The sequence below is a fragment of the Myotis lucifugus genome, unplaced genomic scaffold, assembly GCF_000147115.1.
Source record: "Myotis lucifugus unplaced genomic scaffold, Myoluc2.0 scaffold_45, whole genome shotgun sequence".
Taxonomy (NCBI): Eukaryota; Metazoa; Chordata; class Mammalia; order Chiroptera; family Vespertilionidae; genus Myotis; species Myotis lucifugus.
In genome coordinates, this window is record NW_005871093.1 from 1444586 (window position 1) to 1458922 (window position 14337).

Here is a 14337-nt window from a genome sequence, read left to right on the forward strand (position 1 = left end):
AGTTCCCATGTCCCAGGGGGTACAACTCTCAGCCAGGTGAGAATGTGCTTTCTCTAGTCAGAACAGAATCATCATGGTTAACAGAGCAGGATTAATATTTCTTATAACTAATAGCTAGTCTCCAATATTATATTTCTGTCCCTAGCTTTTTTTAAAATATATTTTTATTGATTTCAGAGAGGAAGGGTTTTTGTGGAGGCTTCATTATCTGGGCATGATTGATTAAATCACTGGTCATTGGTAATTGATCCAAATTCCAGCTCCTTTCCCCTTCCTGGAGGTCAGGAGAAAGTTCTGACCCTCTAATCACATGGTTGGTTCCTCTGGCAACTAGAGGGGTCCTGAGCTGTATTCCAAAAGTCACCTCATTAGCATAACTTTATTATACGGGAATGATTGATTCATTTAGGAAATTTCAAGGGCTCTAGGATCTCTGTGCCAGGAACTGGATGAAGACCAAATTTGTATTTTTTTATTATATGTCACAATGGCCTAATGGAAAGAGCAAATGTGGAATCAAGCTCACATAGTTCAAATCTGCATTTTGTTGCAATTAATGGCATAATCTTGTACAGGTGACCTAATATCTGAATCTCCTCTATGTCTTAGTAAAATGGGGACATCAATCTCTTCCTTGCTGTTGTGAGAAGTAAATGAGGCCCTTTAAGTAAGATGCCTTAGCAGTGTGCCTGGCCTGCAGTTTGTCACAAGAAATGGCAGCTATGATTTATTATTACCTATTGATTGGATATTGACTGGTAGTACATCAGAGTTCTCTCTCTCAGCTCAGGAAAATGTCTTGTGATTGTGGTTTGAGTATTCTTGGATACTTGTATTTTCCTTCCTTGTAAAATGTGTGTCCGATTTCTGACTTCTATCTCTATCATCTTCTGTTTGGCTATTGGTGGGGTGCTTTCTGTGTCCCCGCCTGTTGCTGGTAGGAGTGGGCTTCTTGGGGTGCCAGGGGAACAGGAATTCCCATGGGAGGATGAGGTGTTGTGGAAAACTTTATTTCTGTGGAATCAAACTCCTGGGTTTCCAAGGCCCCATCTTTTTCTGTTCCAAAAATGTCCCATTTTGTCTTCAGCAGAGCTAGGATTAAAGCCATTGCCTGGAGTTTTCCATATTTGCACAGTCTAGTCTAGTCTAGCATCTGGCTAGGTTACCTTGTGCTCCCAGCTATAGTCCATTGCGTGTGGGGTCCACATGGCCATGGCCATGTGGGTTCTGGGGCCACATGGTTATGGAGGAAGCACGGGCAAGTGCAAGGAAGCAGGAGTGAAGCAAGAGGAACGAGAGAGAGAGAGGATTTCTTTGGGAATTACGTATTTCCAAGTGGGCTTGCATTGGGGTCTGCCCTCCTAGACAATGATCTTTGTTCCCAGGTTGGACTGACAGGCAGGCACCTTCCCTATGTCATCTGACTTCACTGCACATCTATCTTCCCCTTTTTTGGACCCCCTTCTCCCAGTGATTTGCAGGGAATGGACCAGCAGTTCCCTGGGGAGTGTGAAACTGCAGCTTCCTGGTGAAGCTGCCCAGATGGCTATGCTTGCAATGTCTGGCCTTCCGTTTGCTTTCTTCCTATTATTAATATTAATAATTAGCTCCTTACAATGGTAACACTTTCACCATTTTATTTCTGTTGTTATTTCGAGTAAGTTTGGGCTGTAGGTTATTTATATGATTGTTTCTGCTGCTACTGCTACTTATTTCTGCAACTGCTATTGCTTTCCCCCTCACATAATTGATGTTATATTTTCTAAATAGCACTTATGTTTGCCTACATAAAATGAATATACTAATCCACTACTTTTAAGTAACATAAGAAGATTATACTAAGTAGAAGTGTGTAAGTAGAAAGTTCATAATGTGCAGCTTTCAGCTTTTCTAATATGCAGTGACTTCTTTTTCTGCACCCTGCCCCTTCCTGTTATTTCTTTATCGTGTTCTATGCATACATTGTTCTACCAATATTTTTTGGACCTTATGACACATCCCAAAAAGTAGAAATAGAAAGGATGAATACAAATAGATATGATGGAGCTTGTAATTGCATTCTGGCATTGCAATGAATGTTCTTGAGCATCCTTGACTTGCTCCCACCTGGGAGACCACTGTCAGAGACAATATCAACTTTTGCTTCTGCAGCACTTCCTCGCCTCCTGTTTTACTCTGCAGTGGTCAATGGATATTTTCCATTCAAATGTAAAGTGTAAATAAAAGCATCTTTTCTATTTTGATTGTTCTGTATAATGTCTGTAAAAACTATGTGCTTGGTGTTTAGCTCTCATGGAAAATGGGCTCTTCAGAATGCTGGGTAGCTAGCCGTAGGCACACCACTCTGGGGTGTCTGGGCCTCAGTTCTGCTTTTACAGTGAGGTGAGGATGGGGCAGATCGGGATCTAGGAGAGCTGGATGGATGTAAAATTCCATGAATAGAAGTAGAAGAGGAAGAGACTGTGCTGGTCCTTTTGGGACAATGGCCAAGCAGAGTGTTAAATAGCTCAGGTCTAGGAACACCCTACTGTACCATTATTAGCTGCAAGACTGATATTAGGGACTCTGAACGCTAAAAAGCTGTGCAGCTCCTGTTCTAGGTGACAGTGTTGATTTTGATAAATGTCGGTGGCCTTAGCTCAGTGACTCGAGAACTTGGCATGAGGGTGAAGATGTGTGTGGAAGAGAGTTAACACAGCAGGCTATCCTCAGAAAGGCCTGCTTGCAAGGTTAGTCCTTGGCTGGCGTCTGGGAAATTGGATTTGGGGAGGGTTTTCATCATTTCTAGAACTGATAAGAGTCGCTCATGATGCCTAAACTGTTTGGGCATACAACATGGTTCATGCTAAGCACCTGCTTTCCTTCTGGAAGTCTTGAAGTTTAGTGCATGTCAGGCATAGTGTGCCCACACAGCCAGCCCCTAGTCAGTAGCTGTAAGGAGCTTTCCTGGTAGACAGGATTTCCCATATGTTGCCGCTACTTATTGCTGGGGGAATTGAGCATGTCCTGTTGACTCTGCTGGGAGAGGATTCTGGAAGCTTGTGCCTGGTTTCCTCCAGACTTAGCCCTGTGCATCTTTCCTTTTGGTGATTGTGCTTTATATTCTTTCACATTAATAAATCATAGTCACGAGTAGGACCACATGCTGTCCTGGGAGTCCTCTTAGCAAACCATTGAACTTGGGGATGATCTTGAGATTTCTCTAATACACATCCCACCTGAAAAGCTATCGTCAGTCCCCTTCTAACCAAGTTGTTGCTCCATCAAGACAGAGAGTAACAGTTTATCAAAATAACACTTATGTCTCAATTTTAGGCCATAAAGCACAGGAACAATACAATACAATAAGTGCTAAGTTTCCCAAGAGCCCATTGTTCTTCTCTACTTTATGTGTTAGTCAGCTTGGGCTGCTATAACAAAATAACTCAGACTGGGTGGCTTAAACGACAGAATTTTATTTCTCTCAGTTCTAGGAACTAGACTTAAGATCAAAGTCCAAGCAAGCCCTGCGTCTGGTGGGAGCCTGCTTCCTGGCTCGCAGACACCACTCTCACAGTGTCCTCACATGGCCTTTCTCTGTGCTTGCTCTCCTGGTGTCTCTTCCTCTTCTTCTAAGGATATTGCTCCCATTTAATCTAATTACCTCCTTAAAGGCCGTATCTCCTAATACAGCCACATTGGGGGTGTTGGGACTTCCACCTATGCATTTGGGGAGAGGGGGAGACACAGTTTCGCTCCTAACACTTTATGAGATGTTGAAGTTAAAGCATTAGGCAAAAACGGTTTCATTGGAGGGAACTGGTGGTGGGTTTTGGGTTTTCCCTAAACTCCTTGCAGTGGGAGGGGGTGTTTCTCATTCAGTCTGAGCTAAAAGTATTTCCAAAGAGCCGCTCATAGAGAGTGACCTGTGTTTGATGGAGTTTCAAGTATTTAGGGGCTGGTGTTAGCACCACAGGTGAACCGCCTGAGGCCTGTGTTGGAGCTGGAACTGCTGCCTGCTTTGGGTAGCCAGGTAGAGAGGACCGGGGCTGCCTTGGAAAGAGCTACCTTTCAGTGACACATGGAGCAAAGCAGGAGCCAGTTTGGAGTTTAGGATGGCCTAGACTCTGCCGGGATGGGGAACCTTTTTCTGCCAAGGGCCATTTGGATATTTATAACATCATTCACGGGCCATACAAAATTATCAACTTAAAAATTAGCCTGCTATATTTGATCAAACATTTAATTAACTCACCAATAATGCCTTGGCAGGGCCAGACCAAATGATTTCGCAGGCCTTATATGGCCCGTGGGCTGCTCGTTCCCCACCCCAGACCTAGAGAGACCTAGAGGGTTGATGACACCCAGTGAAGGGAGATATCACCAGAGGCCCAGGGGCCCAAGGAGGGGGGTTAATAAGCATCCAACGTGGTGGAGGTATAGCTGACTTGGAGAAACTGCAGCCTCCTTCTGAGCCTCTCCCACCCCAGGTGTGGCCAGAAACCACAGCTGGAGAATGGAGAGAGAGGTGGGCCAAGGAAAGCATGAAGAAACTGATCTCTTCTTCCTGGTCCAGGTCACTAGCTTGGATCTGGTCCAAGTCAAAGGAAGGAAGATGCTTCCAATTAAGGGAGGTCTAGAGTTACGTTCTTAGTAGACTGGACTGGATTTTTTGTTCTTTAAGAGTCAATAGCAAAGCTATGGGACCAGCCCAGTGCTTCATCCAGAGCCAGAGAGAGCATAAGGCGGGGTGGCTTGAACAGGGAGTGTGAGGAAGTTTTTTCTGCCTGTACCCTGTGGAGCCTAGAACATCCAAGAAGAGAGCTGTGCGGTGCTCCCAAGGCCCTCCTTGGTCTTTGCTTCCCTCTGCTCTTGATGAGTTCATCCACATGGATGCTAAAGTCTGAATTCATTGTTGAATTTTAAAAATTATCTATTTTTGAACAGATAATATGTGACAAGTTTCAAAAATCAAAAAGTATAAAAAGATATTTGGTGAGAAGACTCGTTCTTCTACCCTACATGCCCAGACTTACCCATGAATAAACCATGAACTATTATTAATTTTTGGAGGGTGGTGGGGGAACACTTCCAGACGCTTTTATGAAAAGATTTACTCAAGAAAATAGGTATATGTATTCTCCTTGATCTTTTAAAATTAAATTGTAGCACACTATAATACAGTTATGTACCTTGCTTTTGTTTACCTGAGATTCTCTCTTGGAGATCTTAGAGATCTTTCCATAGGTCCTGAAGACTTTTGGATCCACATTTTTAGCTGTTAGTTACTTCCCATCCTCCCATTCTGCCAGCTCCTTAAAGCTAGCATTTCCCAAATATATGCTCCTTCTGACTTCTCCTTTGTTCCTACTTAACTCTTCCCAACTTCCCCCTTGTTCCTAATTAGCTCCATGGACCATCCACTATCCCAGACTCAACCTCAGAGTCACCCTTGCCTCTTCCCCTTTTCTGTTGTTCCAGTCAGTTGCCAAGTGTTGTAGTTTCCTGGATCCAGTCTTCTCCACCTCCCTCCACCCCCCCACCCCCTGCCCCTCCTCCACCTGGGCCTTCCTCTCCTTTGTCTAACCCAGCCGTGGGCAAACTACGGCCTGCCGTTTGAAATGAATAAAACTAAAAAAAAAAAAAAGACCGTACCCTTTTATGTAATGATGTTTACTTTGAATTTATATTAGTTCACACAAACACTCCATCCATGCTTTTGTTCCGGCCCTCCGGTCCAGTTTAAGAACCCATTGTGGCCCTCGAGTCAAAAAGTTTGCCCACCCCTGGACACCACTTCCTGGGCCAGCACTGCTCTCACATCCAGCCTGTGCACCATGACCTGGCTGATCTTTGGTAGGCAACACGGATATTCTGATTCCCACTTTCCACTGATTCTAGATCAATGACACACAGAGGCTTATCTTGTCCTCCTCTCTTCCCACACGAACTCTCAATCCAGCACAAAGAGAGGGCAGTCACTGCTCCCAACCATCCTCCATCCTTCCTGGTGCCCCTTCACTGCCCAGGCTGCTCCCTCATCCCCCTTTGAGTTTGTTATATCCTGCTCCTCTCCTCCTTAAAGGCTCACTGCCAAACCACTGAGAATTTCCTAATTGGAGTTTTGGCTCCCTCCTTCATCCTGCCTTAGCACAATGCTGTTAGGCCAATCATGGCACCCGCCTGGTTCTGTCCTGGTAACAGATTCCAAGCACCTGGAGGGTAAGCCTGTGCCTTATTTATCTCCTGTTGCCCACAGTCCATGGCCCACTGACCTGTTGCTTTGCAGGTGTGATTTGAATGGAGTCTCAGGCATTTTTTTCTCCCTCTTCACTGACTGTGTCCTTGTTGTCCTTCAGAGCTCATCCTTTTTTTTCTTCCTTTTTTTTTGCAGTGATTTTTGTTATTATTTTAGCTCTCTGTGCAAGTTTCAGCTGGTTGGTTTTAATGAATGTTGCACAGTCCTGGCCCTCCTGCAGCTTCCTGCCCCAGTTCAAGTTCATTACTTTGACTTACATAGCAGCTAGACCTTAGCAGGTTAGCTTCCTTCACTCCCTGCTAAGTGGCTCATGATATTAGAAGGCTTGAGGAGGGAGAAGGAAGCCGGGTAGGGGTGGATTCCATTCTTTAATTCTGCAGTTACTTGCATATTCAAAATTGGTAAAAAATTTAACCCAATGAAGTTTTTGCAGCCACATTCTGTGAAAGGTGGTGGGTCTGAGAAGATGCCCATCCTTTCCTTGGGAGCATGTCAGTCCAGATTCCCTGCCAGGCCTGGCCAGGCCTCCCTCATTAGACCAATGCTTTCAGGTGGAAGAGGTTTCAGATGCCTGGAAGGTTGTATAAAAGAGACCAGTGTCCGCTAAGAACTGACCATCGAAGAAGAATTACTGAGACAGCGACTGCAGGCAAAATGGAAATTTGGGGAACAAATAAATGGCTTTCAGGCAATGATCTTTTGCATTAGAATCCTTGAAGGCCATCTCTCCCAATCTTCCACTAAATTCCTTCCTAAATGCCCAGATAGGAAACCATGTTAGACTCTCACACTTTGAAAAGAGTTATGAACCTATGCCAGGACTTATGCTGGGGTCCCTGGTGCAGAAGCGGGGACGGTACAACGTGGAGGTTAACATCAGGGTTCCAAGCTGATATGTGCTGTGTGGCCTTGATCTTGTTGCTTTTAACCTCTTTTTGCCTAAGTTTTCTCATGGGTAAATGTGGAAGGGCAGAACCTGTTCGTAGTGTTGGGATAAAACCAAACAAGATAATAAAATGTAAAGCCCTGAACTCAGTGTCTGTAAAATACCTATCTCCTCTTTCTTTTATTATTAGTCTTTTAAATGATTAAGAAAGACCTCTAGAGGTTGACCTGAGACGCAACAACTAGATCAGAGAGAGCAATGTAGATTTCACTTTGCCTATAGTCACCTGCCAGGAAATGCTGGGGAAGGGGGGAAGAGGGTTCCAGACAGGCCCATGCATGACCCAGCCTCCTGAGATGCAGCAAAAGCACAAGCAGACTGCTGGGTTTGGAATCCCAGCTCTGCTTGTTGCATGAGCTTCAGCAGGCTACTGAACCTCTCTGTGCCTCAGTTTTCTCATCTGTAAAATGGGCTGCTGAAAGACTTAAATGAACTAGTGTAAAGAAATGTCTTTACACGGTGCCCAGCACATTGTGAATGAGTGCTCAGTAAATAGATATTTTGATCATTATCCGGCTTGCCAGACCTTACCTCGGCCTGGGAATGGTTTTCCTACAAGGGACTTAGTGAAAAACCTCTCTCTGAGATTCCATTTGTCTCCGTGCTCCTGAGATGATGGAGTGAGGGGATGGGGCTGTGGGGCTGGTATTCTGGGACCAGGATCGATAGCTTATAGGGCGTTTCCAGTTCTGTTTGTTAAAACTGCAAACTGCTGAAGAGAGCTTTTCCTCACAGGAAATCTGAATAGAACCTTGTGCTGTCCAATTGGGCAGTAGCAAGAGGAGCCCTCCCTTCTGGAAGGTCTACAGCAAATGTGCTGTGTACACACATCCTCAGGAGTCAGAGCTGGGGAAGTCCTGAGAGAGATGCAGAGAGATGGGGCCCCCACCCTGATGATTTCTCCTGCAGGAATCTCCCTTTGCTCGAGGATAGTTAACAAGGAGCGGTGGAATCATATTTCCACCAATAAAATAATCTGATGTTGCAGATGTCCTCTGCTAAGTAGCTAGAAGCAAATCCTCCGTGAACTAGACCTCTTCTCCCAGTAGCAGAAAGTCTGCACCAAGCCACCTGTTCTCCTGCACTACAGTTGGCACTGCCCACGGGATCCTGAGCACCTCGCCCCCAGCGCTTCCCCTCTGGCCAAGGATTGAGTCATAAAAGAGCAGTTAGCCAGCGCCAGGAAAGTTTTGAAGCAGTGTGTCTGCTGGTCAGCTTTGGGTTTGGTGTTCTCAGCCAAGGGCGCCCTCTGTGAGCATTCCTTGATGATTTGACCAGAGTTCCATGTGGACCCTTGAAATGCACCAATTGCATGCTGCTTTACTCCCATCACCTTGGGGGGAGGTTTTGGAGAGGTGCGTGGCCTCTCCTCCTACCTGGAAGGTGGACTGTTCAAAGACAATCCCATTTTCCTGGCAATGAGAAGCAGGTCTTTTGCCACGTCCTATGGACCACTCCCCTACAAGGCTCCCAATTGAGAGACAGCAATGCCCGTTATACCGTGGGCAGGAGCTTGAGTGACCAAGCCTGGTAGTTAAGGTGTCATGATTCATGCTCTTGAAATGCTAAGCCTTTATGAACTGTCGGACCTCGTCATGGGTGATAGAGAGTTGGGATAATGTTGGTCCACTGCTAATGGGAGGGAGGGCCCAGGGAAGGACAACCATAGTACTCAGGACATCTTCTAGTCCAGTGTTTCTCGACCTTCTTTTTTAAATAGTTACCCCACCCCCAGGAGCCTTAGGACATCTGTTTCCATAGTTGCCCTACCCCCATGAAATTGTAATAGAAAGATATACTATCTATCTCTTTATGCACTGTGGTCCCAGAAGGGCCACAAACCATTATAATATCTAAGATCTTTTTTTGTCCTCTAAGAATCACTTTTCACTTTATTGAGGGAGATAGTGTCTCTATTGAGAATGGATATTTTAGTCTGAGACTCGTTGGCCCTCCATTCCCACCTATAATAGCAGGGGTGATTTGGGGTGAGCAGAAATAGAGGAAGACCAAATATGAGATGGATTGACTCCATAAAAGAAGCCATGGGCTTGAGTCTACAGGAGCTGAGCAGGGCTGTTGAGGGCAGGACACTGTGGACATCACTCATTCATGGGGTCACCAGGAGTCAGAGCCAACTCAGTGGCATGTAACACAACACAGAGGGTCAGTGCATGTGCATAACAAGCGTGCCTGTCTGAGACTTGGAGCCACATAGAGCCAGCTCAGTGTGAAGTTTAGGAAGCCTGGGCATTCTCTTTCCCAGCTTCCAATTTTCCACTTTCACAAATACTAGATGATTATCTTTAGGCAAGCATCTTGGTCTGCATGTAAGATAATTCCCTTGTTTTCTTTTTTTATTATTATTAAAAAAATGGAGTTATTATGTTAAAAAGAACCTATGTTACAGCACCTTAAATACTGCCAGTCAATATCCAATATTCAGATAAGTGTACTGGGAATGCAGAAGAGAGCCGGGCTCTTCTCTGGACCTCTGCCAGGCTTGAGCAGTATCCTTTTTACAAGTATTCTCTACTTTGAAAGGCAAGATGGTAGCGCATTGTTGCTTGCATTAGCTTTCTTATGGGGATCAATGAGGGTGAAATTTTAGATCCCTTTATCTTAGTGAAGGTTGAGAGATAAATCAGTTTCCTCTCAATAGCCCACTGACTGCCCCACCTCATTTGGTGGCTAAGTCTGTTCCTTCCCATTGACTTCTCATGCCTCCTTCATCTTCTAGAAAGTTTTATCTGAATTATTGACATCTTGATGATGACATCTGCTTGGATGTTTGAAATAGGTTTTGAATGAAGGCTCTTTAAAGGCAATTGCACGCCCTAACCGGTTTGGCTCAGTGGATAGAGCGTCGGCCCGCGGACTGAAGGGTCCCAGGTTCGATTCCGGTCATGTGCCTTGGTTGCGGGCACATCCCCAGTGGGGGGTGTGCAGGAGGCAGCTGATCGATGTTTCTCTCTCATCGATGTTTCTAACTCTCTATCCCTCTCCCTTCCTCTCTGTAAAAAATCAATAAAATATATAAAGGCAATTGCATTCTGGGGGTGGATCAATGTCTGCGCTTTGGCAAATTTGTGTGCAGACACCGTCTTCATGGTTGGGAGCCAAGATGTGGTGAGCTCTTGGTGGAGACTCTCTTGGACAGTACTTTCAAGGTATCGTCCAAGCCTCAGTGACTCATTAGGGATTCCACACTGATGGGTCATCGAGGCCTGGGCAAGACCTTGAAGGTCAGCTTTGGTCTGCCTTGGCTCAAGTTTACCTTTTGGTCAGTAGCAGCTTAGGCTTGAAAGATCCAATGGATGCTGAACTGAGCAAAGGAAAATCAAGCAAGAGACAGGATCTGTTCATTCCACAAGCACATCCTGAGGGCCCACCATGGTGTTGAATGTACAAAGAAGTTTCAGCGTAGGTCCCTGACCTTGCAGGGCTCACAGTCCAGGTGGGAGATAGGCATGCAAATCAGTGACTGAGATACAGGTGATGAGTTCTGTAAAGGATGCACATTAAGTTAGTAGGAGAGACGGAAGAAAGTTGGGCCAACTCTGTCAAGTGAGATGAGGAAGGGTCAGGAAGAAAATGAAAAGAAATTATGATATTTAAGCTCCATCTTAGAGCACTTATGGCAGCGGTTCTCAACCTGTGGGTCGCCAACCTGTGGGTCGAGACCCCTTTGGGGGTCGAAGGACCCTTTCACAGGGGTCGCCTAAGACCATCGGAAAACACATATATAATTACATATTGTTTTTGTAATTAATCACTATGCTTTAATTATTTTCAATTTGTAACAATGAAAATACATCCTGCATATCAGATATTTACATTACGATTCATAACAGTAGCAAAATTACAGTTATGAAGTAGCAACGAAAATAATTTTATGGTTGGGGGTCACCACAACATGAGGAACTGTATTAAAGGGTCGCGGCATTAGGAAGGTTGAGAACCACTGACTTATGGTGTTCATCAGGTAAACAGGTGGGGGAAAGCATCCCAGATGTACGGAGGCCTGAAGCTCTGAAAGAGCAGGGCATTTTTTGCAGAGGTGGGGAGAAAAAGGTGACAGAAGGGGTAATGGGACTTGAATGCTACCCTGAGGTGGTTTCCTTATTTTCAGAGATGAATTGATTTATAAAGCATGATCAGATGCGTTGAAGGGAAGTAAACTTGGAATTGTTTGGAGGAAAGTGAGGAGTTGAGAGTGTGAGGTCAGAAAGCAATTCTAATAACATTATAATTATAACTAGGAATTTTAATCCTTGGAATCACTTTCCCACCATTTGGAAAGGGATATGCAATTGGATTAACAAGAAAAATAAAACAGCCACAGGTATCTAAGAGGTGAATTCAATAAAACGTGATGACTAAATGTATTTGTGAGTGACAAAGATGAAGGAAGAGATATGAATGAAGCTGCAATTTTTATCATGTATAGTTGGGCAATTTGAGGTGCTGGTTGAGCATTTAGATAGAAATACTGACAAGTAATTAGGGATATGTGGTATTGGATGTACTAATAATAACCAATAATTTCTTGTGTTTCTTTTGGTATTTGAAGAATGTTGCACAACTTTCAGTAATGCCACTAGTTATTTATTGAGGTCATGCTAAGGAGGAAAATATGAAGATGTTTATTTCATGTGGCATAGTAAGTCAATTTCAACTACTTTTCCATTTATATTCATATCTTCTTCTTCCAGGGGATGGCCAGGTGGATTTTGATGAATTCATGACAATTCTTGGCCCAAAACTGGTGTCTTCAGAAGGCCGTGATGGTTTTCTTGGAAACACAATAGATAGCATATTCTGGCAGGTGAGTAAGAATTTTCTTAAAGATTTACTTTCACAGTAAACATGTATCTGAGACAAATTTATGACTCTGTGTTCTTGAGCTGTTTAGCACACGAAGATCTCTACCAGGCTGGACTGACATGCATTCCTTGTAGTCTAAACTGAGGTACATACTAGGTCCTCTGAATAAATAATCAAAACTATGCTCATTTAAGGCTGGGGGGGGTGAAATATCTTCCTATTTTTTTCTTATATCAAAAAGAGTTTTACATTTTGGAGAAATGAGATTTCTCTACTTCTGATTCACAAAAGTCTTTTTACTGGGGCATTTAAAAAGGACATATCAGTATTATCTGAGCCCAGTTCTGTCCCTGGTCCAGGAGACCCTTGCTGAGAGGATGTCATGGTTCTCTTGTGTGTTGGGATCCTATCAATACTCTTGTCCTTAATAGAATAGAATGATTTTACCTAAGAGTTGTGTTCAGTGCTTCTCAATTTGCTCCTATTTCTGTCTTGTAAAATCTCTTAGGAAATTCCAGATATCTACCTTTGAATTACTAATGTGCTTTGAATCATTAATCTTATAATGTGATTATTATTTCAAGATTATGGTATTTGGGGAATGGACTATCAATGATTATATTAAAAATAATTTGACAAGTTAAATTGATTTATTGATTAGACATGTAAAATACCATTCAAACACAGCCTGGTTTCTTTAATTTTTTTGAAGCGTTTTTTTCCTTCATACCAAAGATATTTCTGTAACCTAGATGAGGATTGTAGTTGACATGTATTTTTTTTATCTGATTCTATTACCTGTCTTGCATATAACCAACAAGTAGTAAGAACATGTCATGTGCCCTGCAATCTAACAGTCACTGTGGATTTTACAAAAAGTTGTTTAAGACACAGTCCTGGCTATTTAAGAATTTGGTTGGGGAAGCACAGTTAAGAAAGAGGAAATTGCCCAGCTGGTGTGGCTCAGTAGTTAAGTGTCGACCCAATGCCCGAGAGGTCATTGGTTTGATTCCCAGTCTGGGCACTTGCCTGGGTTGTGGGCACCATCCTCAGTGGGGGCCATGCAGGAGGCAGTGAGTCGATGTTTCTTTCTCATCGATGTTTCTCTCTCTTTTCATATCTCTCTAAAAATCAATGAAAACATATTTTTTTAAAAAGAAAGCAAAAACGAAGTTATTAATTGGTGTTATGATTCCTAGACTGTAATCTCCTTGAAGCCTGGAACTTCACTGTTGTTGCCCGACTGGCACTTGGCACATTGCACACAGCAGGCCCTCATTAACAATGTTCTTTGAATAGGAGGAATAGAAGTTCAAGAAAGGAGGCAAATGTGGTCTTGAGGGGTCAGATGAGGCTTAAGGAAATGGGGCCAATTGTTTCAAACTTTGAAATATGAGGGGGATGAAGGGAGCAAAGAAAGAAAAGAGAACATTCCAGGCCAGTCAGGATGAGAGTTTGCAAAGGGTGGAGGCTCTGAGCACAGTCCATCATTGAGCATAACAAAGGTAGAGTTTAAAGGGAAAGACCTCAGGACCACTGGCAGGATGGATTTAGGTCCTGAGGAAAGAAGAACTGAGACGACTCCAAGTTCCCAGCTGGCTTTTATTGCCAGAAATAAGATCATGGAGAAAAGGAGTCTTTGTGGAATTCTAAATTGGACATGTGGAGTGTAAGGTGAGGCTCAGATAACCAAGAGGAGGAAAGTCTATGCACAGCTGAAATCAGGAATGGATCACAGGCAAGAGACCAGGGCTGGAAACCTGGGATTCACCAGAGCTGGTGGCAGAGCTCAGCAGGGGAAGATGCAGGGATGAAGATGAGCAGACACACAGGACCAGTTCCTGGAGAATCCAGGGCCAGGGACAGTGACATGGGGCCTCTGATACCCACTCTGCTCAGACACGCCGGGAGAACACTGTCTCCCCAAACTGTGGTCATGATCAGCCATGACTCTTTCTAGGGAAGGACCTCCATGACCCTACTCACCTCGTGATGAGAATATTTCCCACGTAACCCTTCAGATATGACTCCATACTTGGAAGGACAGACAGGTAGAGTTCTCTGACAGAAATAAAAAGAAGCACACAGGAGGCTGAGAAATAGTTTCCCACCTGGCCATCTTTCAGCCCATGCGGGTCCACTCTGGGTGACTATCGGGAGTTTTCTCCCTGGTGCCCCTGCTTCTCTGCTCTTCTCTATTCCCCTGTTTTCTACCTTTTGCCTCTGCCTTCAGGGCCCACTCTAGCCAAGGAGAATGCTGCAAGGCTTTCCCAGCTCTAAGCCTTCTTCTTGGCCCCCAACCTGTAGGGAAAAGACCTGCAGGTGC

General features: G+C 44.2%; 1 protein-coding gene across 1 annotated transcript in view; it reads left to right on the forward strand.

The window, feature by feature from the left end:
• CALN1 (calneuron 1) overlaps positions 1-14337 on the forward strand; it is a 322912-nt gene that overhangs the window by 174733 nt on the left and 133842 nt on the right. Inside the window, exon 4 of the mRNA XM_006088222.3 lies at positions 11900-12012. Coding sequence (XP_006088284.1) covers positions 11900-12012 — 113 coding nt within the window. The remainder of the gene's footprint in view (positions 1-11899; positions 12013-14337) is intronic.